This window comes from Salvia miltiorrhiza, chromosome 1, assembly GCF_028751815.1.
Source record: "Salvia miltiorrhiza cultivar Shanhuang (shh) chromosome 1, IMPLAD_Smil_shh, whole genome shotgun sequence".
In the NCBI taxonomy this organism is placed as follows: domain Eukaryota; kingdom Viridiplantae; phylum Streptophyta; class Magnoliopsida; order Lamiales; family Lamiaceae; genus Salvia; species Salvia miltiorrhiza.
This window is the reverse complement of record NC_080387.1, coordinates 16,862,581-16,885,699: the sequence shown is the minus strand read 5'-3', so window position 1 is coordinate 16,885,699 and position 23,119 is coordinate 16,862,581. Positions and strand designations below refer to the sequence as shown.

The 23,119-nt window shown below is 39.5% G+C and overlaps 1 protein-coding gene and 1 long non-coding RNA gene across 2 annotated transcripts; one reads left to right on the top strand and one right to left on the bottom strand.

Moving 5' to 3' along the window:
- Positions 1-2,076: 2,076 nt before the first annotated feature.
- On the bottom strand, positions 2,077-12,455 carry LOC131006780 (protein TRANSPORT INHIBITOR RESPONSE 1-like). Its single transcript, XM_057933913.1, has 3 exons — positions 11,682-12,455; positions 3,248-3,740; positions 2,077-3,156 (listed from the first exon to the last, which is right to left on the bottom strand). The coding sequence occupies exons 1-3, from the start codon at positions 12,134-12,136 to the stop codon at positions 2,341-2,343; spliced, it is 1,764 nt and encodes a 587-aa protein (XP_057789896.1). The 5' UTR covers positions 12,137-12,455; the 3' UTR covers positions 2,077-2,340.
- A 952-nt stretch (positions 12,456-13,407) lies between these two features.
- Positions 13,408-16,442, top strand: LOC131006779 (uncharacterized). Its single transcript, XR_009095765.1, has 3 exons — positions 13,408-13,747; positions 15,706-15,769; positions 16,280-16,442. It is a non-coding gene; the product is annotated as an uncharacterized LOC131006779 (long non-coding RNA).
- Positions 16,443-23,119: the final 6,677 nt, after the last annotated feature.

The window sequence follows — 23,119 nt, the reverse complement described above, 5'->3', positions numbered from 1 at the left end:
AATCCGACCACGGTTCTTCGTCTGATTCATCCGACGGTGTAGCTCATGCGATCATGGAGGAGATAGAGTTGCAGAAACAATTGCTTGCTCAAATCTACACCCAACCGGCAACGAAGCCGGGACGTGTTAAATGTCCCCGGTTTTACGTCCACCGTGATCGTGAGGATGCCCATCTACATCTTATGCAAGACTACTTCAACGACAATCCAACGTATGGACCTACATTTTTCCGACGGCGTTTTTGAATGCAGAAGGAGCTGTTCTTGCGCATCGTCGAGGCTGTTCAAGGTGAAGATACTTACTTCCAGATGAGCACTGATGCAATAGGTCGGGACTCTTTCCCCTCTTTGCAGAAATGCACGTCGTCTATCCGCCAATTAGCCACAGGCGTTAGTGCGGATACTTTTGACGAGTATCTCAAAGTCGCCGACTCTACCGGGCGTGTATGCCTCAAGAAGTTCTGCAAGGCTGTCATCTGGGCTTTTGGAGCCCATTATCTGCGCCGTCCAACACCGGAGGACATCACACGCCTTACTCAGATGCACGAAGCGCAACATGAATTTCCCGAGATGCTCGGGAGTCTTGATTGTATGCATTGGGGATGGAAGAATTGCCCTAAGGCGTGGCACGGCGCATATACACGCGGTGATCAAGGAGGCCGTTGCATCCCACGATCTGTGGATTTGGCATGCCTTCTTTGGTGTCGCTGGTTCGAACAACGACATCAACGTTCTCAACTAGTCGCCTCTCTTCGCCGACGTGTTGGATAGAACGGCCCCGCCTGTGCTCTTTCAGGCGAACCATCGCTACTACCAGATGGGCTACTACTTGTGCGATGCGACGACATATATCCGGAGTGGCGTTGCTTCGTCAAGAGTCCACCGATGGCGATAAATCAGAAGGAGGCAAGGTTCAAGAAGATGCAAGAATCGGCACGAAAGGATGTCGAACGTGCCTTTGGAGTCCTTCAAGCTCGGTGGGGAATCATTCGCAGTCCCGTGCGTAATTGGTACCTAGAGCACCTCCAGGACATCATATTGTGTTGCATCATTCTCCACAACATGATTGTGGAGCACGAAGGTGAAGGAGCAACCAATTGGAGAGATGACGCGGGACATGGGGCGTCTAGCAGTGACTCGACGGAAAGTGGTCGAGCAACCCTAGTTTCCTTCGAGGAATATGTGCAAAGAGATACCCTTCTCCGAGATAGGCAGTTGCACGCCGAACTCCAATATGATTTGATGGAGCATGTTTGGGCACGTTTCGAACCTCTAGGGCTGGAATAGTTATTTGTAGGATTTATTTTTATTTTATTAAGTTTTATGTAATTTTTAGGATTTCAAAATTAATGCAATTTAAATTTGAAGTAAATTGTGTGATTTAAATTTATGCAATTAAACTTAAATGGAAAATGGAAAAATCAAAATTAAAAAAAATCATGTAGACTATCATGTAACCCCAATGCAACCTCTTTACACCATGTGATCCCCTCTCATAAAGTAAGCTATCATGCAACACCAATGTGAATGCTCTTAGAGAGGGGAGGTGCTAAGGTGAGGACCACCATTTAAACACCCTCTTAAGTACCTTCCATTGGAGATGCTCTAAATGGTGAAACACATGATTATTGAAAATTGATGCCCACCTACACCCAAGTTCACACATGCCAGCGAACTATTTGTATAGATTAACTGAAAACCATGCATCATTAACTCCTCAAACACTTTGATAACTTATAGTAAGCTCTTAAAAAACTACTCTCTTTGCTCCATTATAAATTTATCAATTTTATAATGGAATGTCCCATTACAAATATCTCATTATATTTTTGGCAATATATTCTCTTTCCATACTTATATTTAAATAATTTCCACGAACACAATATATCTACTTTCTACACATTTCTTAATCTTTGTGCCAAAAAAATAATGAAACATTTGTAATGGGACGGGGGAATATATCTTATAAGCTTTTGAAGCATCTTATAAACTCCAAAAACTTACTTATAAGCTTCTTGAAATAAGCTTAGTCAAAACACCCTCTAAAACACAACCAACATAGTTGATGAGCAGTTCGTAGAAACAACACAAGTTATCATCAAAATATGATTAGCAAATGAAGCACACGAGTATGAGAAGTTGAAGCTTGAAAATAAACATAAATCCGTGACGAGTATTACATAAATAAACAACATAAAAGGCTGCATCCTTTATTCGTAACTAGTTGCATTATATAGGTAGATAGCTGCATCTTGTGGTTTGAATGGCAATCTGCATTCACACAGACCATTGCTGAAACAAAACAAGGCGTACCTGCTTCGCCCATAAGGCAAGATTCAATTCAATCACGGAGCTGCAAATTTTTGGCCAAGGAATGTGCGAGGGATGAATCCTGATCCAGAGTCCAGACGAAGTGAGGCATGTCAAGCCTTGGCCTGGAAGCAACAGTGCGGTAGACATAGAGTCGCTCGACAGAGCAGCTTTCAGGCCTTGAATCGGGTGGGCCTCTCTCGTCTATCACCTCAACGTTGAGCCGAGGCATCTTCTGTGCGAGCAGCTTACAAGCTCCGAAACTCACAGAGCAAGACGACATCCAAAGGGATCGCATTCCCTCCAGCTTTGCAGCATTGGCCAAGAGAGCCTCGTCCCCAAATGGACAGTCCCTTATCTCCAGTTTCCGGAGGCTGTCGCAACCAGATAACAAGTGGTGGAGCCCCAAATCACTATCCCCAGCAAAGGCTATCGAAAGCATCTCCAATTTCTTGGCATGGGTCCCAATATATTTGAAGACGAGATCAGTGAGGAGGCCGGATATGGAAAGCCGGCGCAGTTCCTTACACTTCTCCACAATGGCCCCAAAACCAGCATCAAGTGGTTCGTCGGTTAAGTAGTCATGAGCGTAAGGCTCAATGATACAGAGGCGGAACCGAATCAAGTTAGGACGATTCCTTGCAATAGCAATCAATGCAGCATTTGACATCTGGCGGCAAAAGTAAAGAACAGATTCAAGCTTGGGGCAGCCTTCGGAGACAAATACAAGCCCTTGTTCCGTCAAAGCCACGTTAGGTTCTACCGAAGGGAAGACGCTAAGTTGTTGCAGATCCTTGCAAGATGCAGCAATAGCTTCAAGTCCACTGTCTTCGACGTAGTCCAAAACCTGTAATTAAGCATTCCAAAGTTGAAACAGGCACTGAATAATCAATCGTGTGTGAAAATGATGATAAAAAGTTGGTGGAATCAAATCATACCCATAGACGCTGCAAATTCTGGCATTGGCTAATAAGCTTGACAAGATCAGAACCAGGAATGGCAGCATAGCTTAAATCCAGCCAAGTGATTCCGGAACAGACAGAATACACAGCTGGAAGATAAGAGAGAACGACATCCCAAAATCCAGACAAAGCCTTGAGTTGCTTACAGGCTGAAAATGCATCAGCAAGCTCAGAAAATGTATGGGATTGAAATTCAGCTGAAAGGGCACCGGTGCCTAATTCAACTAATTGGGGTGCAAGGCGAAGCAGACTAGCGAGCTTCTCAAGGGGCACACCGCGGTTCAGCCGGAGAGTCCTCAGGTGAGGGGAACGTGCAACCAGTCGCTCCAAGGCCGAGAAACTTACCTCGGAATATATACAAGACATGTTGAGTGACACCAGAGAAGTGAAGCTATCAGGAAAATGGGTAAGCCAATCCCCACTCTGCTCCTCTACTTCACTCTCACTCAAATCTAGTTCCCTCAGATGCCTGCACTCAAAAATCACAATCACTTATCAAAACATTGTATTTAGAAACCAATCCGAAAAGCAAGAGCCAATAACTTGGTGATAGAGATCAATACAAGCTCAATTTTTTTTTTTTTGTTTCAAATATATAGCAATACTCCCTCCCTCCACAAAAAATAGTCTCTTTTTACCATTTTGAGATGTCCACAAAAATGAGTCATTTTCTACTTTTGGAACTATCTATCGCATGGCGGGCCCTATTCTCCACTCACAATACAATAATTTTTTTTTTATTAAAATCTGTTACGTCCCTTATTAGGACTATTTTTTGTGGACGGAGGGAGTATTAAATAACAATACATTTTTTTTATCATTTCAAAATCTTATAGAATCAAACTTCCTCTTTGGGGTCATTTGGTTTGTTGGATGAGATCAATAAGATTGATATATAGGAGTAAGATTAAAGCATTATTAAATAAACCCACCCAATATTAAAATGATAAATAATCATCCAATTAAACAATTAGAGTGGGTGGATCGATCATGCAAACCAAATATTTGATTAAAAGTAGGAAGTTCTTTCGTGCACCGAGATAGTATTACATTCCTCCACAAAAATATAGAATAATTACTTGATTTCGTGTTCATACTCACTTTCTCTTTTTAACCACAAATACTCATTTTCACATGATCTCGTACAACCAAACATTTCTATATGGGATATTCATTAAAAACACATCTTACGATTTATTTATTAAAACTCGTGCTGAATCCAAAAAAATACTCCCTCTGTTCCACTATAAGTGACACAAAATTTTTAGGCATACAAATTAAAGAGATAGTGTAAATTAGTTAAAAGTGGGAGGGCTTACTGTTAGAACCGGGTACACGATCGAGATATTACAAAATAAATATTTTGAGATATTACAACTCAAAATAATTGAAAATATTACAAAAGAAAATAATTTGAGAAATTACAACTCAAATAATTTTATACAACTGAAATATACTGTATAAATAAATTATACGTATAATAAGTCGAGTCGAGATGAATCTCTTCCCGCAAGAAGATTATCGCCCCGGTAGTGCTCTTCGGTTTAGGCGTATCTTCCCCAAAGGTAAAACGACTTCGTCTCGTCGGATGTAGCACCACAATCCGGCGAGCTCCGGCGAACTGAATAAGATCAAGAACTGAGCTAGAACCTCTAGGATGAGGTGGAATGCAGAATGCAGAATATGTTGTGAGTTGTGAGTCGTGAGTTGTGTGTTGTGTAGTTCTGAGTTGTGAGTTGTGAAGCTCACAACACACCCATATTTATAGGTGTTAAACCAAGTGTGAACGGCCGGTGTGAACGGCCGGTGTGAACGGAAGGCAATCAACTCCGGCGGCTGCGGTAGGTGGCCGCAATCGTTGAACGCAGAAGTTGAAACTGATTTTCCCTCTTCAACATCCAAACTTTGACATACAATATCTCACTCACCGGAAATCGGTTTTGAGACTTCAAGTATATCACGTTGATCTACTCGAGATGTAGATTAACATCCAATTATTATTTTAATTAAATAATAAATATTTAATTAAATAATAATTTTCAGATATGGCATAAAACCATATTTCCAACAATCCCCCACATGAGTGAGAAATCAGTATGCGAATGTATGCAGACATTTAGCTCAGTTCTCTTAAGTAACAACATTGCATTTGGAAAGGTAGCTTGTGGCTTTGAACCTGCCATAGTCAATATTATCGAGTATACCGGCGGCCTAGTGGATTGTGTTCCTTGAACTAATCCTCCTCGGTGTATACTGAGTCAACAATATTGACACAATATTGCTTCAATCCTTATTCGTTCTCACGTTTGTGTCCATTACAGGCCTTGGAACACCCCTTTGGATTCATAAGTGTTTCAATCGAAGCGGCCCCACTTCACACTTACATAGGTGACTCTTAACTCAAGTATCCTGCTATACTTGTCCTCTTCGAGGAGTTCTAGAATCATTAAAAGTCAAAGACTTAACCTCACCACGTGCAGGTTTCCGAACACTCACTGTTCTACAAGGAATAGGCAATTCGAGTGTTCAACACACGGATTTTCATAGCTTAGTTGTCCCATTGAACCAAGTTCTTGGGATCCTCCAGTCATCATGGTTGGGTTGCCACTATGATTATCCTTAATTTGTGGACTTCAAACCCATTCCCCCTAACAGTTTATACATCTGATCTCGATGGATACTTTTTGTCAAAGGATCCGCTATGTTATCAATTGATCTTATATAATCAATTGTGATAACTCCACTAGTGATCAAATGTCTCACGGTATTATGACGTCGACGAATATGTCTCGACTTATCGTTATACAAATGATTTTGTGCTCGTCCGATAGCAGCTTGACTATCACAATGAATTATTACGGATGACACAGGTTTCGACCAACATGGAATATCCTCGAGGAAATTTTTAAGCCACTCGGCTTCTTCACCAGCTTTATCCAAAGCTATGAATTCTGATTCCATGGTCGATCTAGCAATACATGTTTGCTTCTTGGATTTCCAAGACACAGCACCACCCCCCACAGTGAATACATAACCGCTCGTTGAAAACGAGTCTTTGGCATCAGATATCCAATTTGCATCACAGTACCCTTCAAGTACAGAGGGTTCCCTAGTATAATGAATCGCATAGTTTTGAGTATATTTCAAATATCTCAAAACCCTTTCAAGAGCTTTCCAATGTTCATTACTAAGGTTAGCTGTAAAGCTGCTCAACTTGTTGACCGAGCATGCTATATCGGGACGAGTGCAATTTGTTAGATACAACAAGCTCCCAATAATCTTCGCATATTCTATCGCGTCAACAGGTTCTCCCTTGTGTACACTCAAATGCACATTAGGTTCCCATGGTGTCTTAGCTATTGGCTTGTCAAAAGCGTTGAATTTCTTTAACACTTTCTCAACGTAGTGAGATTGTGTTATAGTAATACCATCAGGTCTTCTTAGAATTTTAATTCCAAGGATAACATCAGCTAAGCCCATATCTTTCATGCTAAAATTTTTACTTAGCATGCCTTTGGTTTCTTGAATCACTCGGGAATTACTTCCCATGATGAGCATGTCATCTACATAAAGACAAACAATAACATATCCGTTATTAGAATTCTTAATGTAGACACATTTATCGCACTCATTGATTCTGAATCCATTTGACAACATTACACTGTCAAATTTTAAATGCCATTGAAGCGGTGCTTGCTTCAACCCATATAAAGACCTTTGAAGTTTGCATACTTTGTGCTCTTGCCCAGGTACTACAAACCCTTCAGGTTGCTTCATATATATTTCATCTTCCAACTCGCCATACAAGAACACAGTTTTCACATCCATTTGGTGAATCTCGAGATTGTGCAAGGCAGCAATAGCGAGAAGCATCCGAATAGATGTTAGTCTAGTTACAGGTGAATAGGTATCGAAGAAATCGTACCCTTCTTTCTGCCTGAAACCTTGAACGACAAGTCGGGCTTTGTACTTATCTATAGTACCATCAGATTTGTACTTCTTCTTTAGGATCCATTTGCATCCTAAAGCTTTACTTCCAGGTGGTAGATCCACTAACACCCAAGTATGATTCTGCATAATGGAATCAATCTCAATATCGATGGCTTCTTTCCAGAGAGCTGCATCTGAGCCAGACATAGCTTCTTTAATCGTCACCGGTTCGCCATCTAGCATCAAGACAACATAATCCGGTCCATAGACATTAGCTTTTCTAACTCGTTCCCCACGTCTCGGTTCTACATCCATAGGTTTAGACCTTGGTCTTTTCCTATTAGGTGGTACATGATTAGAACCCGTGGCATCATCTACTTGAGTAGAATTACTAGCTACTTCCATAAGTTTAGAACCTGTAGCATCACCATCAACTCCATCATTAGAGTTCGATGTACCTTTATCCTTGTTAGGATAGATATTTTCAAAGAATATAGCATTCCTTGATTCTATCGTTGTCCCAACATGTATATCAGGTATCTCCGATCTGTGCACTATAAAACGATAGGCACTGCTATTAAGTGCATGACCAATGAAGATACAATCCACCGTTTTAGGTCCTATTGTAACTTGCTTTGGTAAAGGCACTTCTACCTTGGCTAAACACCCCCACACTTTGAGGTATTTATACGAAGGTTTCCTTCCTTTCCATAGCTCATAGGGAGTTACATCTTTCCCTTTGAGTGGAATCTTATTCAAGATATAGTTGGCCGTTAAGACAGCTTCCCCCCACATGTTCTGGGGTAATCCTGAACTAATCAACAAGGCATTCATCATCTCCTTAAGAGTTCGATTCTTGCGTTCAGCAACGCCGTTAGATTGTGGTGAATAAGGAACCGTCGTTTGATGGATTATACCACTTTCGTTGCATAATTCAGCAAACGGAGCTACATATTCTCCACCTCTATCACTTCGAACCATCTTAATTCGACATCCAAGTTGATTCTCGGCTTCATTTTTGAAGTTTATAAAAGCTTCAATAGCCTCATCTTTACTTTTCAATAAGTAAAGGTAACAATACTTTGTGCAATCGTCTATAAAGGTGATAAAGTACTTCTTGCCACCTCTAGTTTGCACGAACTTTAAATCACAAACATCGGTGTGAATAAGTTCCAAAGGTTGAGTGCTCCTTTTTACCGATTTAAACGGTAACTTAGCCATTTTGGCTTCAACACAAACTTCACATTTTTCTTGTGAGTTGTATTCATCAACTTTTAGTAAATTCATTTTTACTAATCTCTTTATAGCATTTAGATTAACATGTCCAAGTCTACAATGCCATAAATCAGAACACTCAATCAAGTAAGCAGAAGAAGTTGATGCATCTTTATTGATTTTAGCCTTGGCAGGCTTACAAGCTCTTACACCAAGTTTGAAAAGTCCTTCGGAGGCATAGCCTTTCCCTAGGAACTTTCCCCACTTGTGTATTACAACATAGTCAGATTTGAAAAACAATTCAAAATCCTTATTCGTAAGCCTAAAGCCCGAAATTAAATTCTTTCGGACAGTTGGAACGTGTAATACGTCTTTTAATGTGATCTCCACGCCCGACGTGAGTTGAAGAATCACATCTCCCATGCCAAGGACTTGGGATGTCCGCTCGCTAGCCTCCATTATCGTTTTGTTTTCCACTTCCTTGTAGTTGTGGAACAACTCACGATTTATGCATATATGGACGGTAGCGCCGGTATCCACGAACCAAGCGTTAGGGTTATCCACATGATTCACCTCGGAGATCATGACAGTAAAGTCATCGTGGTTCCAATCGTCGAAGTCCTTCTCGACGTTGTTCACGTTGCTCTTTGCCTTCTTCCGCTTCGGCTTGCGGCAATCTTTAGCCATGTGACCTTGTTTGTCACAATTAAAACATACACCATCAAACTTTGATGGTTGACTACCGCCTTGTTTCCCTTTACCCTTATTATTAGGGTTAGGGCGACCACGTTTATTGGAGGGACCGCCTTTCTCGGTGAGATTGGCCTTTGCCTCCATCGGAGCTTTTCCCTTTTGATCACGACTTCTCACGTGATCCTCCATTTGAAGCTTGGATATTAATATCGGCACGGACATCTCCGAGCGCTCATGCTTCAAAAGGTTTTGAAATTTCCTCCAACTAGGAGGTAATTTCTCTATGATGATTGCAACGAGCAATGCATCCGCCAAGGGCATCCCTTCGGCTTGAACCTCATGTGAAAGATTTTGGAACTCTTCCACTTGGTCCATCAATGGTCGGGAGTCAACCATTTTATATTCCAACCATTTGACAACGACATACTTGGTAGTATTCGCCTTGTCCACTTGATACTTTAGATCAAGGGCCTCCCACAATTGTTTCGCGGTTTCATGAACCTTGAAAACACGGTAGAGCCGTTCGTCCAGAGACATGAGAACGGTGTTACGGCACAAGTAGTCGCCGCGGCACCAGTTCAAATATCCGGCACGAATTTCTTGGCTTGTCTCCCCTTCCCCTTCACTCGGGGTTGGAGGTTTATCCTCCATTAAGAATCCGGCAAACCCCACGGTTGTGAGGTAGAATAACATCTTCTCTTGCCAATATTTGAAGTTCTTGCCTGAGAACGTTGATGGTTTCTCGGCAAGACCAATAGTTCTAGATGTTGACGATGAAGCCCCCGTTGATGCAAACGAGGAAAATATTGACGACGTGGTTGAACCGATGATTGCAGAGGTGGTGGAGCCGTCTATATTGACGTCGGTGTGAGCCATTTCTCGAACGTGTATCAACGGCAGAGAAAATAATCTTCTTGCGATTGTTAGAACCGGGTACACGATCGAGATATTACAAAATAAATATTTTGAGATATTACAACTCAAAATAATTGAAAATATTACAAAAGAAAATAATTTGAAAAATTACAACTCAAATAATTTTATACAACTGAAATATACTGTATAAATAAATTATACGTATAATAAGTCGAGTCGAGATGAATCTCTTCCCGCAAGAAGATTATCGCCCCGGTAGTGCTCTTCGGTTTAGGCGTATCTTCCCCAAAGGTAAAACGACTTCGTCTCGTCGGATGTAGCACCACAATCCGGCGAGCTCCGGCGAACTGAATAAGATCAAGAACTGAGCTAGAACCTCTAGGATGAGGTGGAATGCAGAATGCAGAATATGTTGTGAGTTGTGAGTCGTGAGTTGTGTGTTGTGTAGTTCTGAGTTGTGAGTTGTGAAGCTCACAACACACCCATATTTATAGGTGTTAAACCAAGTGTGAACGGCCGGTGTGAACGGCCGGTGTGAACGGAAGGCAGTCAACTCCGGCGGCTGCGGTAGGTGGCCGCAATCGTTGAACGCAGAAGTTGAAACTGATTTTCCCTCTTCAACATCCAAACTTTGACATACAATATCTCACTCACCGGAAATCGGTTTTGAGACTTCAAGTATATCACGTTGATCTACTCGAGATGTAGATTAACATCCAATTATTATTTTAATTAAATAATAAATATTTAATTAAATAATAATTTTCAGATATGGCATAAAACCATATTTCCAACACTTACATATTATTAAGGCTTATATTTTTTCATTTATTAAAACAAGCCACTTATACTAAAACAATCCAAATTAAAATACATATCACTTTTAATGCGACACAGAGAATATATTTTTAGTGACGGAAGTAATAATCTTTATTATAATAATCATAAATATACATGAACAGTGCACATAATATATACCAAAATAAATCCAAAAAAATAATCAAATCTATCTTGGATCAAGAAGTTGGCACCTCCAATTGTTGATCCACAGTGAATTTGAAAATAATTTTTTTTTTTTTTTGAATTTGAAAATAAATTCAATCTATTGGATATAATTTTGTAAACAGTGATTCATTAGGTTAGATTTAAAAATAAACAATACAGTCATTAAATTAAATTACTCCCTCCGTCCACGAAATGAGTACCCATATTTCCTTTTTTGTCCGTCCACGAAATGAGTACCCATTTCCCTTTTTGGCAAGTGTACCCCACACATCTCTTTAATTAATACACTCAAAAAGTGGGACCCTTAAACTATTCACACTACACTCCATACATTTCTTAAAACCCGTGTCGTCCACAAATGGGTACTCATTTCGTGGACGGAGGGAGTAATATCTTTCGCCAATTAAATATCGCGCCCATAAACTAGATCTAGAATACAAGAAAAATATTCTAACATGAATCAAATTCAGAACTTCAAATTTTACTAATTTCCCTCTCCTCCCAGTCCCAGCACAAGTTAAGAAAAAAAAAAAAAAAAAAGTCATAGCAAAATCGTCAATCCACAACCTAAAAAGGCCAAAGTAATTATTTTTCAACCACCTAGTTACTCTGTTTCAGCAGCAAAGCAAACTGAACAAAACGTTAACTCCAGTGTAGAAGTAAAGAAATAATAGCAACTGTATTTAATAACCTGCAGTTAGCAGCAATGGAGGCGAGACCGTCGGTGGTGAAACCCTCGCAAGACGACAGCACCAGCACTTCCAACTTCTTAAACGACTTGGAGATGAGCTCCAAGCTCTCGTCCGTCACCACCATGCGCTTCAGCTTCATCTCCTCCAGGAACGGATACGCCTCCGCCATCGCCGCCATCCACGGGTACACGTACCCGCCCCACCCTTCCGGCACCAGATTGAAGTCCGCGAAATGCGGCTTCCCCTTAATCTCCACCGCCCTCACCTCCGGAAACCGCCGGATCACCATCTCCGGCGACACGGCGTAGCAGTTCCCCACGAATACGCGCCGGCGGCTCCACCGCTCGATCTCGTACCACGACTTGCACACCAACGACACGGCGTTCCGGTCTCTATCGGAGCTCAGGAACGAGAACACGTGCTTCAAAACTTTCTCCGGGAACGAGTACGCCATGGGAGGGGTAGAATGGTAATAATATGAGTTCTGGATCTGAGCAGTTAAGAGAGAGAGAGAGACAAAGTGAAGGGGTGGGTGGGATCTCTACTGTGTATTTAAACACAGCAGCGATTGAATAAACAAATCATACTTCAATAACAGCCTGTTTCTTCATTTCTTCGAATTTTCCCCACCCTTTTTCATCTTTTCTTTTGCAGCTTCAATAAATAGCTTGTTACTGCTTCTTCCGAGTTCATCCAATCCATTCGATTTCTTCTCTTATAAATTATTCTTGAATCGTTCCAAATAAATAAATAAATTATTCTTAAAGGTAAGAATCATGCTCTGAGAATTTTGAAATTTATTTATTTTATTCCTTGGAAAAAAACTCCACCCGTCCACAAAGAGTGTGTGATGGAGTGAAAGACTGTAACACCCCGTACTTTTCCTCATGTTGTGGGATAGTGTCTTAACACTAATAAGAGTACTGAGATGTCGAAATACGAGACTATTTTTTTTTTATGAGCAGATAAGACAGATTGTCTTTTAAATAGAGATACGAGTGAATAAACCGATGATGGAATTAGAGTGATGAGATTTGAGAAATGAGTTGAGATAGAGATGCTGATTGAATTGAGTTGAGATTTTATTTTATTTCCAACTACCGGGAATAGAGTTACCGGATACTGAATTATTAGAGATTGACTGTTCTATTAAGAAAAATAGGAATAATGAGTTGGAAATAGAGTCGAGGAAGAAAGAGTGAGAAACCTTGATAAATTGAGTCGGTCAAAGAGACGTCTAGCTTATTTGAGTCTGCCGACTGTTTTGATGTGATGTTATGTGAATTTACGTGACTGAGTGATTATGTGATTTTGTGACGTGTGTCAATATGACCATATTATTATGATTTTTATTTGAAACCTTAGCACTTGGGAATTTTTATTAAGTTTCCAAAGAAAGTGCGGCTTATTTTTACCAAGAAATCGAATGATGCCGGTTTATGAAAATTTTTCCAAGCATAATATTTTTTAAATTATTTTTCCTATGATGAGGAATATTATAATTGAGTGAGTGCACTAATATTAGTGCTATAATTATTTTATTTTGGTCACATGAATAATTATACTATGGTACTTTATTAATGAGTAATATTTCCATAGTTTTTGTGATTATTATTTAATCACCCTTCTCACATGATTTATTTTTAATTTCCCAAGTATGAGACTAATTACTAAAATTTACTAAGTGTAGAGATTGAGAGAGTAGAGACTAGAGAGAGTGTAGAGATTATGAGAGAGAGAGATCAAGGCAATTAATGCCAATATTCACTAAGATTGCCAAATCTTCTATAAGATTAGCAAAATCCTCTCAAATCTTTCAAGATAATTCTCTCTCTCACTCCACCCCAAATTTTCGATCACCACCTTCTCCCTCCCTTCATCTCTCTACTTTCCACCATTGACAACCATTAACAAGACCTTCGGAGCTTCACAAAATCACACCAAAAACACAAATCACCCTCTAAATCTTACACTAAACACTTCCACCTCCTTGAATCCAAGAAGATCTTTGGAGTTTGATCTTCAAAGTTAGAGAGAGAAAGTTTGGTTTTGGGTGTAAGTTTGGGTAAGTGATCTCCATATTCATAGATTAGACTTGTTTGAGATTATATATAAGTATTCTTGAGAGTTTGAAGCAAGAAAACCACCCCCTTCATTTTTCTCTAAATTTTCGAAAATATGGGTCTTATACCCTTTAAAAAATTTTCTTTTTCTTTCCTTGAATTGGGGTGAGAAAAATGATCTATGATATGTTTGGTGATGATTGATGTGTGTTTTGCAAAGCTATGCTTTGAGAATTGAATTTTCGATGGAAGTTAGTTTACCCAAAAATGGGAAATTTTGAGTCAATGAGTTAATAGATAAATTGATGATGTAAATGAGTCTATGAGATGTATATGATGATGATTGATGGAGTAAATTGAGTATATGATGTCAAATGATGATTTTGATATGAGTTAGTTTACTAAAATAAGGGCTATGTGTATCTATGCTCTAATTTGTAATTAAATTGATGGTTTATATGTGAGTTAAATGGGTTAAGATTAATAGATATATGATGAGATTAAAGATCCATGTGAGTTCATAAAATTTCAAAGAGTTTAGTTTAATAAAAATTGGGACTTTCTTGTCTATGTGTTTAATAAATGATTTGGCTTAAGATATGTGTAATTGAGCATGATGTTGGTGTTTTAATATGTTTGATTAAGTCTTTTGGAAGCTAAGTAAAATTTTGACTTGAGTTAGTTTATGAGAGTTTTTGAGTTTTCATATTTTGAGAAGTCAATAATTGATAAAATGATGTCTAATTTGCTTTATGACCATTTTGTGAAGTTGTCATGTTTTGTTGAGAGTTTATGTGAATATATGAGTTTTTATTAAAGTTTGGTTGGTATGATTAAAGAGGATTTATGTGTATAAAATGAGTTATATGAAGTATGAGGTCATTTTGAATGATTGAGTGTTTTTAAGCATGAAATTGAGAAGAGGATTGACTTGATACGTTTGTAGAAACGTTTTCCTTGAAATTTGAGTTAAGATGTAAAAGAGGAGAGTTAATTTGAGTATGATGAGTATTTTAAATGTTTTAAATGTTTTTGAGTGTTATATGTGTTTAAAATGAACTTTGATTGGTTTTCTTTGAAGAAATGTTGAATTGAGCATTTAAGAGTTTGAGATGAGTTTTGGTGATTTTTTCGTAGGCTACTGACCTACTGTGATCGACGGGTTGTCGATGTCTTATGGCTTTGAAAATTTTACAGCATGTCCCTACATGAGTCTTGAGCATACCGGTAAAATTTCAAGTCATTTGGACTTGATTTACTATTTTTAAAAAATGCAAAACCAAATCTGCACATTTCTACCGGGAATTTCAGAGAACAGGGGACAAAGTCATTCATTTCAGTAGCTTCCTGTGTGATCTAGCTTTCCCAATTTTTATGGTATCAACCTTACTGTATGGTCTAGATATCCACCAAATTTGAGCTCAGTTTGACAACGTTTACTATTTTTCAAAAATCAATGTTTCCGATTGCTCAAAACTGCCGAATATGGTAGACCGTGGTAAAAACGCCATATCTCCCAAACCACTTGGAGTTTCTGACTATACTTTTTTTTGAATGAAACTAGACTCAAATACCTTTCTTTTGGTATGAGTCTGGAGTCCAGAAGATGTCGGAGTCAGAACGTGTTAAATTTTGAAGTTGAGTCAGTGGGAAAACAGAACATGATTTGTTGATGTTTGATTGTATTTTCTTATGTGCCTTATGTGTTTATGTTGCTTAAGTGTTTTAATGAGATTAGACGAGTCTTATATGAGAGATAAATCGAGACTTAGAACCATGATTTTCTTGAAACCTATCCTTGGACTTAAGGATTTGAAATGAGTGAAGAAGTTTATGTAGAGTCGATCAAGAGATAGAATATAAGATAGAGCATGAGTTAAGGCATGAGTTTTTGTCGTTGAGTTCTAATCGAGATTCATTTTATGACATGAACCTTCGATGATGACGATGATCCCTGAAGACACGAGCAGAGCAAGGAAGTAAGTAACTCCGCTTTGACGGGAGTGTTTGAGTAAGGTCTTCAGGTGGGCAATATTTTGAGTATACATATATTATACGAGCTTTCGAAACTGTTTTGATGATGTTATGAATTTATCAAATGCTTTGAGATAAATGATATTTGAGAACTGTTTGACTTGCCGATTTTTGTTGATAATGACTTGTGTGTTACCCTCTACTGAGACGAATTCGGTCCTGCCACAAGCGGGATTTTGTGCACAGAGGTGACTGTGAGCCGTCTTCGGGTCGGCCGGTCACGGTACTTGAGAGGGAGGCCTACTTCTCAGTACCTTTGATAATAACGAGTTGTAGATGTGGTGCATACATGTTGAGATCTTTGACTGCAGTCGTTTCTTTATGATATCATGATTATTAAAACTGCTTACACAGGTTCATTTACGCTAAATTTATTCCTGTGTATTGCTGAGATGGGGCAAGTTTCAAACCTATAGCTCTAAGAGCACATTTCTTGTTTTTCGGCGTTTGCTCACTGAGTATTATGTACTCATGCCCTGCATGTATTTCTAAATATGCAGGCTAAGCGAGGAGCGAGATTGGTCTGGTGCTAGTGGGGGAAACGTTTCAATCGATGTAATTATGTTTTCGTATTGCCTTCATGTTAATAGAGTCTTGAGGATTGAGATACTTTGTTTTCTTTTGAAATCAAGCAATTTACTCACGGTTATGTGTCTTCATACATGTAATCGGTTCGCCTTTTGCTGCGATACTCTGCATTTTATGATTCCTTATGAAAAATGAGCTATACCCGTTTTGTTTTTGTTCGTGAAATTCCTGATAATTAAAAAGTTATAACGACGTTGACGATTTTACCCTTGGGTTCATTTATGATGATTTTCCTTAGCATGCTTTGATGCGAGCTTCCGCTTGATGTTCGACCTATTCTTCTTATCTTTTATTCTTTTAAAAATAGTCGTATCGATACTCGTACCCCACTATCACTAGTGTCGGGAATCGGGCTGCGACAGGGTGGTATCAGAGCAGGTCATCTGCTCTGAGTCTATTGCTTGACTGAGCTGAACCTTTGATTGTTTCTACTCTTTTAAAATTGAGTACTAGCCTAATTTGAATTCTTAGGCTAGTTTGAGAGAGTCAGTTTGAAACGAAACCCCAGCACCCCATCTCCTCCGGCTTAACGAGGTAAGAGGTTGATGTTGTTTCTTGTTGCTTTCCTGTTGAGAGCTGAGTTTGATTCACTAATGAGTCATGTATTGTTTTAATGACGAAATTGTTTGAGATGATGAATTCTGGTACGAGGCAGTTGATGTGGAATACGAGGAGAGATGTTGAGGCTAGTATAGCCGATTGTTTCTGTTGAGCCTCAGATACAGTATGTGCCCTTTTATCCTTATCCGAGGGTTGCCCCGTTGCCTGAGTCGGGCACTTTGGCTTTTCAGACGTATATACACTCGATTTTATATTCACCGTCCCGAGACGCCCAGGAGGGAAGGTCTCGGCCAGTACACCTGAACAGTGATGAGAAGGACCCGGGTGAGGAAACTCCAGAGATGACGGTCGGCCACGGACAGACCCAGCCATTACAGCGTCATATCGCTGCCAACGGAATCGAGACATGGGTACCTGTTCCCGAAGTGCCGGTTTATGGTCCGATGATGGACACCGACGTCGAGGATGAGCCGAGCGACGATAGCGTCTACCGACTGATCGACGAGTACGAGAGTCAGGAGTCGGAGCCGAGTGAGGAGACGGAGTCGAGTGAGGATATGGAGGTTGACGATGCGACGAGCAGGATTTCAGAAGAAGACGACTAGCGATCACGTGTATCTAGTAGACACGTACATATGTATAGATGCATAGTTGATATATACGTATATGTATATATATATATAGGTAGAGAGGCATAATATAGTGTGTATGTGTACATAGCATAGATCTCTAGATGCTTAGTACCTATGATGCTTGTATAGTTAAAACATCATTTTAGTGTTAGGACCTTTGTACATAGGATCCTACTTTTGTAAAAGACCTCGAGAGAGAGGGAATTTTCCTTATATATGTATATACAGAGATGTAGTTGATTAGTGAGTTTCACTATCTTTATCAGAGCTTTGAGAATGATGATGATGTTGAGGCTTGATGATAAATGAGAAATAGAGATTGATGAGAATTACGAACGATGATAGACGAGAAATAGAGTAGACGAGAATTTTGAGAACTTTGAGATCACAAATGAGATATAGGAGTGAAGTAAGAAAAACGAGGATTTGTATTTTGTAATGACGAACGGTTAGTTTAGAAGTCGATAGTTATATAACTCTTTTTCCTTTATAGTATACCTTCGAGAAGAAGAGGGAACCGAAGGAACATAAACCGAGAAGAAGATGAAGGAGAGGAGCAGAGAAACCAACCGTTGAGATAATACGACGAGAGTTAGAGTTTTCATCGCGATTTATAGACACGACCTTAATAGGACGAACGTAGTATGGAGACCTCATGGGATGCATAATACTATTGACCAATTGTACTTCGCAATAGAGGTACTTTCACCGGGACCGCGCGTATTATCGCTAGAGTAGTCATGAGGGTAGACTTATTGAGTCCCTATCCCGCTTGGTCGTATTTAAATTTTTCTGCATCCATTTGAACTCCCACAGGAGAAGAACTATTTACTATTGAGAAAATTTTTCCGGATCCACTGTATTTGAGCCTGACCCGTTTGTGTTGGAAATTTTTACCCCTTGCTTTAACAGTGGACAATATATTCATTTTCCACTTAGTGGATTGTTTCTACCTCCAGTATTGATTTATTCCTATCATATCGTATCTCAGTTTCATTCTAGATTCTGTTCTAACTTTTGATCTTACCTTGATTTTAACTTCTTCATTATCCTTGAAATAGCACTGACTATTATGGAATTATTCCATTACTTGAGCTCGTCTTGTTCAAGATCAGACATTTTATTCATCACATCCTATTCCCTACCACATCCGACAAGAGCTAGGAATGTCTAGGTAACTAGGATGGTATAATAAGAAGAGTGTTTGGAAGAAACACGAGTTATGGCAGCAGTCGTAGAATATATTATTACGGGACGAGCACAACTTTTCGATTATGGATTTTCTTCTATTAGCCAAGTATGTAGAAAGCTAACCAATTCGAGGATGAGAAGAAGTGATGCTAAGCCAGAATAGGCAACAACAAATTCAAGGAGATCGAGATGACAGACTAGAGCAGATAATGTTTTCCACGATAGTAGACTGAGATGACGACTAGCATAGATGTAGCATCGTCGTAGTATTAGGGGATGTTTTATTTACGTTATGCCCCGCAATTAGTAAGAGCTCTCGAAAGAGAAAATTTCCTTATATATATGTCTATAAGACGATGACCAGAGAGTCTCTATGCTTGAGTAGAGTTTTGAGCTGATGTTGCATTGATAGACATGAAATATGTCTTTGACAATGAGTTATGAGAATTGAGAAAATAGTATGATGTTGAGTAAGAGTCTTATGATTCGTGAGTTATGAGAATTAGTTCTAAGGTTGATATATGTTCCCTTAGACTTTTACCGAGAAAGAGAAACCGATCGAAGAAAGAAATAGAGTTGATGATATGAGATAAGGCAATAAAACCGTAGCTGAATACGAACGTCAGTTTCGCGACTTGGTTCGGTATGCCACATATCAAGAAGAGATGAACGAGAAGATGTTAGGATTGTTTCGATCAGGTTTGAGATAAGAGGTTCGAGACGATTTAACGAGTCAGAATGCGGTTATGTGTACTGAAGCATTAAATAGAGCATTTGATATAGAACTGGCAATGCAGCCAGAGAACGTGATTTGAGCTTCAGCACCCAAACGAGTTAGAGCACTCAGATGTGCAATCCATCCTTTTCTGGATGCAGGCAAGAAGAAAAGAGAAAATGGGACGACCGAAGTCAAGATCCCCAAGGAGCCGTGGCAGAGTCAAAATACGCCACCGCGACATCAGAACTGAGATGAACAGCCTTATAATTGGCCCAGCTGTCCCAGCAGCAGTTTTTCAAGGACCGCAAGGGTTATCGCTTTGTCGAAGAGCAATAAATTACGTCGGAGAGAACGCAAGATGAGAAAGAATAGCTGTTACACCTGCGGAAGGGTCGGGCACTACTCGAACCAGTGTCCGAATCGTCAGCAAAGTGGAAGCGGAGAACGACCGAGTCAGTTTCGGCCGCAACTCAAAGCAATGGAGGGAACTCTACCGCTACCTCTACCACAGCGACAACAGCCAGCCTACCGACCACATCAGTCAGAAAGGCAACTACCAGTCCCGCAGGCGAATCAACCGCATCATCAGAGACTGTTCGCGTTTGAGTAGAAAGCACCAGTTCTTTTTGTTAAAAGAAGAATGGAAACTTGAGGTTGTGTATCGATTATCGAAAGTTGAACAAAGTGACGTTAAAGAATAAATATCCGTTACCCCGGATTGATGATCTGTTCGATCAACTACAAGGAGCGAGCACCTTTTCAAAGATTGACTTGAGAACGGGATACCATCAACTAAAGATACGATCAGAAGACGTTCCGAAGACGGCATTTCGTACAAGATACGGACACTATAAGTTTATAGTTATGCCTTTCGGTTTGACGAATGCTCCGGCAGTATTCATGGATCTCATGAATCGCGTTTTTTACGAATACTTAGATAAGTTCGTGTTAGTCTTCATAGACGATATCCTGATTTACTCGAAGAGTAAACGAGAACACGAAGAGCATTTGAGGATCGTGTTGGAAAGATTACGAGCGGAAAAGCTGTATGCTAAGTTTAGCAAATGCGAGTTTTGGCTTAAAGAAACTAATTTTCTTGGCCATATCGTTTCCGCGAGAGGAATTGAGGTAGACCCAGCGAAAGTTCAAGCGGTACAGGAATGGAGATCGCCAACCACACCGCACGAGATTCGCAGTTTTCTGGGATTAGCAGGATACTATCGACGTTTTATTAGCGGCTTTTCGAAAATCGCTAAGCCATTGACGCACCTGCTAAAGAAAGAAGTTAAGATCATTTGGACGGACGAATGCGAGCGAAGTTTTCAAAAGCTAAAGAAGAGGCTTACTTTTGCCCCAGCGGATCAAGAGTATGCAGTTTATACTGATGCATCGAAAAATGGTCCAAGGTGTGCACTGATGCAAGAGTGAAAAGTTATAGCGTATGCTTCGCGACAACAGAGACCACACGAGATGAGTTATCTAACGCATGATTTAGAATTAGCAGCCGTAGTGCTTGCTTTGAAGATCTGGAGACACCGTCTCTACATAGCACTATGTGAGATATACACCGATCATAAAAGTCTCAAATAATTCTTGAGCAAAAAGATCTGAACATGCGATAAAGAAGATGATGAAAGTTAGTGCAGGATTACGATCGAGAAGCAAATTATCACCCTGGAAAAAAACTAACGTTGTAACCGACGCATTGAGCAGAAAGAATCAGGGAGAGTTAAGATTTCTCCTTACACGAGAAGTGAACCTAATCAGGGAATTCGAGAAGATGAATTAGGAGGTAGTAATACCACCACAAACGACAGAAATAATAATTTCTGCACTGAACGTTATACCTGACCTACGATCGAGAATAGTCACAGCTCAGAGAGAGGATGAGAAGATGGAAAGATTGCGAATGAAGATTCGAATCGAGAAAATAGAGAAGTATCAAGAGGCGGCAGATAATGCCATCTTAGTTTTAAGAGAGCGACTGTGTGTGCCTGATAAAGAAGAGCTGAAAAACGAAATTTCGAGCAAAGCTCATGATACCTTTTACACCGCACAGGCGGAAAGTATGAATACGTGCCAAGACTGAAACGACGCTTTGATAGGAGAATAAGAAGCGAGAGATGGCATCATTCGTAGAAGGATGTTTAACGTGTTAACACATGAAGGCGCCACTTTGGCAACCTTATACAATTATACCTATTAAAGACTTCCACAATAGAAGTGAGACCACTTAGCCATGAGTTATGGCAATCGATTAGCAAAATCGAGAAAAGAAAACTCAACAATTGAGTAATCACTGATAGATTCTTTTGACGTTAGAAATGATGATTGTGTAGGTTTTTCCCTATCTCGGGGAGCATGTTATTTTCGAGTTAACAAGAACTCAAACCGAGATATATAGGACCTTATGATGTATTAGAGTAAGTAGGCCATGTAGCCTATAAGCTAGCGTTGCCTCTGAGCTTCGCGAACGTCCATGACGTTTTCCATGTTTCTCAATTGAGAAAGTACGTGTTTGATCCAAAACACGTCATCTATCAAGAAGAAGTGTCCCTGGAACCAGTTTTGAGCTACGAAGAGATAAACCTGATGCTATGCAGGACTGGAAGATCCAATAATTGAGGGACGAATCGATTCCTTTGATAAAAATCCAATGGAGATATCACAGTCAAGAAGAACCAACATGGGAAGTTGAAGAGAAGATGAAAGAGAAGTACCCAGAGCTTTTTCCCGAAGGTGAATAACTCAAATTTCGGGACGAAATTTTTTTTAAGGGGGGTAGGATGTAACACCCCGTACTTTTCCTCATGTTGTGGGATAGTGTCTTAACACTAATAAGAGTACTGAGATGTCGAAATACGAGACTATTTTTTTTTTATGAGCAGATAAGACAGATTGTCTTTTAAATAGAGATACGAGTGAATAAACCGATGATGGAATTAGAGTGATGAGATTTGAGAAATGAGTTGAGATAGAGATGCTGATTGAATTGAGTTGAGATTTTATTTTATTTCCAACTACCGGGAATAGAGTTACCGGATACTGAATTATTAGAGATTGACTGTTCTATTAAGAAAAATAGGAATAATGAGTTGGAAATAGAGTCGAGGAAGAAAGAGTGAGAAACCTTGATAAATTGAGTCGGTCAAAGAGACGTCTAGCTTATTTGAGTCTGCCGACTGTTTTGATGTGATGTTATGTGAATTTACGTGACTGAGTGATTATGTGATTTTGTGACGTGTGTCAATATGACCATATTATTATGATTTTTATTTGAAACCTTAGCACTTGGGAATTTTTATTAAGTTTCCAAAGAAAGTGCGGCTTATTTTTACCAAGAAATCGAATGATGCCGGTTTATGAAAATTTTTCCAAGCATAATATTTTTTAAATTATTTTTCCTATGATGAGGAATATTATAATTGAGTGAGTGCACTAATATTAGTGCTATAATTATTTTATTTTGGTCACATGAATAATTATACTATGGTACTTTATTAATGAGTAATATTTCCATAGTTTTTGTGATTATTATTTAATCACCCTTCTCACATGATTTATTTTTAATTTCCCAAGTATGAGACTAATTACTAAAATTTACTAAGTGTAGAGATTGAGAGAGTAGAGACTAGAGAGAGTGTAGAGAT

What these genes read in the sequence shown, in the direction of transcription:
- LOC131006780 (XM_057933913.1), bottom strand. Translation starts at nt 12,136, where the DNA reads ATGGCGTACTCGTTCCCGGAGAAAGTTTTGAAGCACGTGTTCTCGTTC. An exon ending in TCCATTGCTGCTAACTGCAG is followed by an intron (nt 3,741 to 11,681) that starts GTTATTAAATAC and finishes TTTTGAGTGCAG; the next exon opens with GCATCTGAGGGAACTAGATT. An exon ending in AGAATTTGCAGCGTCTATGG is followed by an intron (nt 3,157 to 3,247) that starts GTATGATTTGAT and finishes GCTTAATTACAG; the next exon opens with GTTTTGGACTACGTCGAAGA.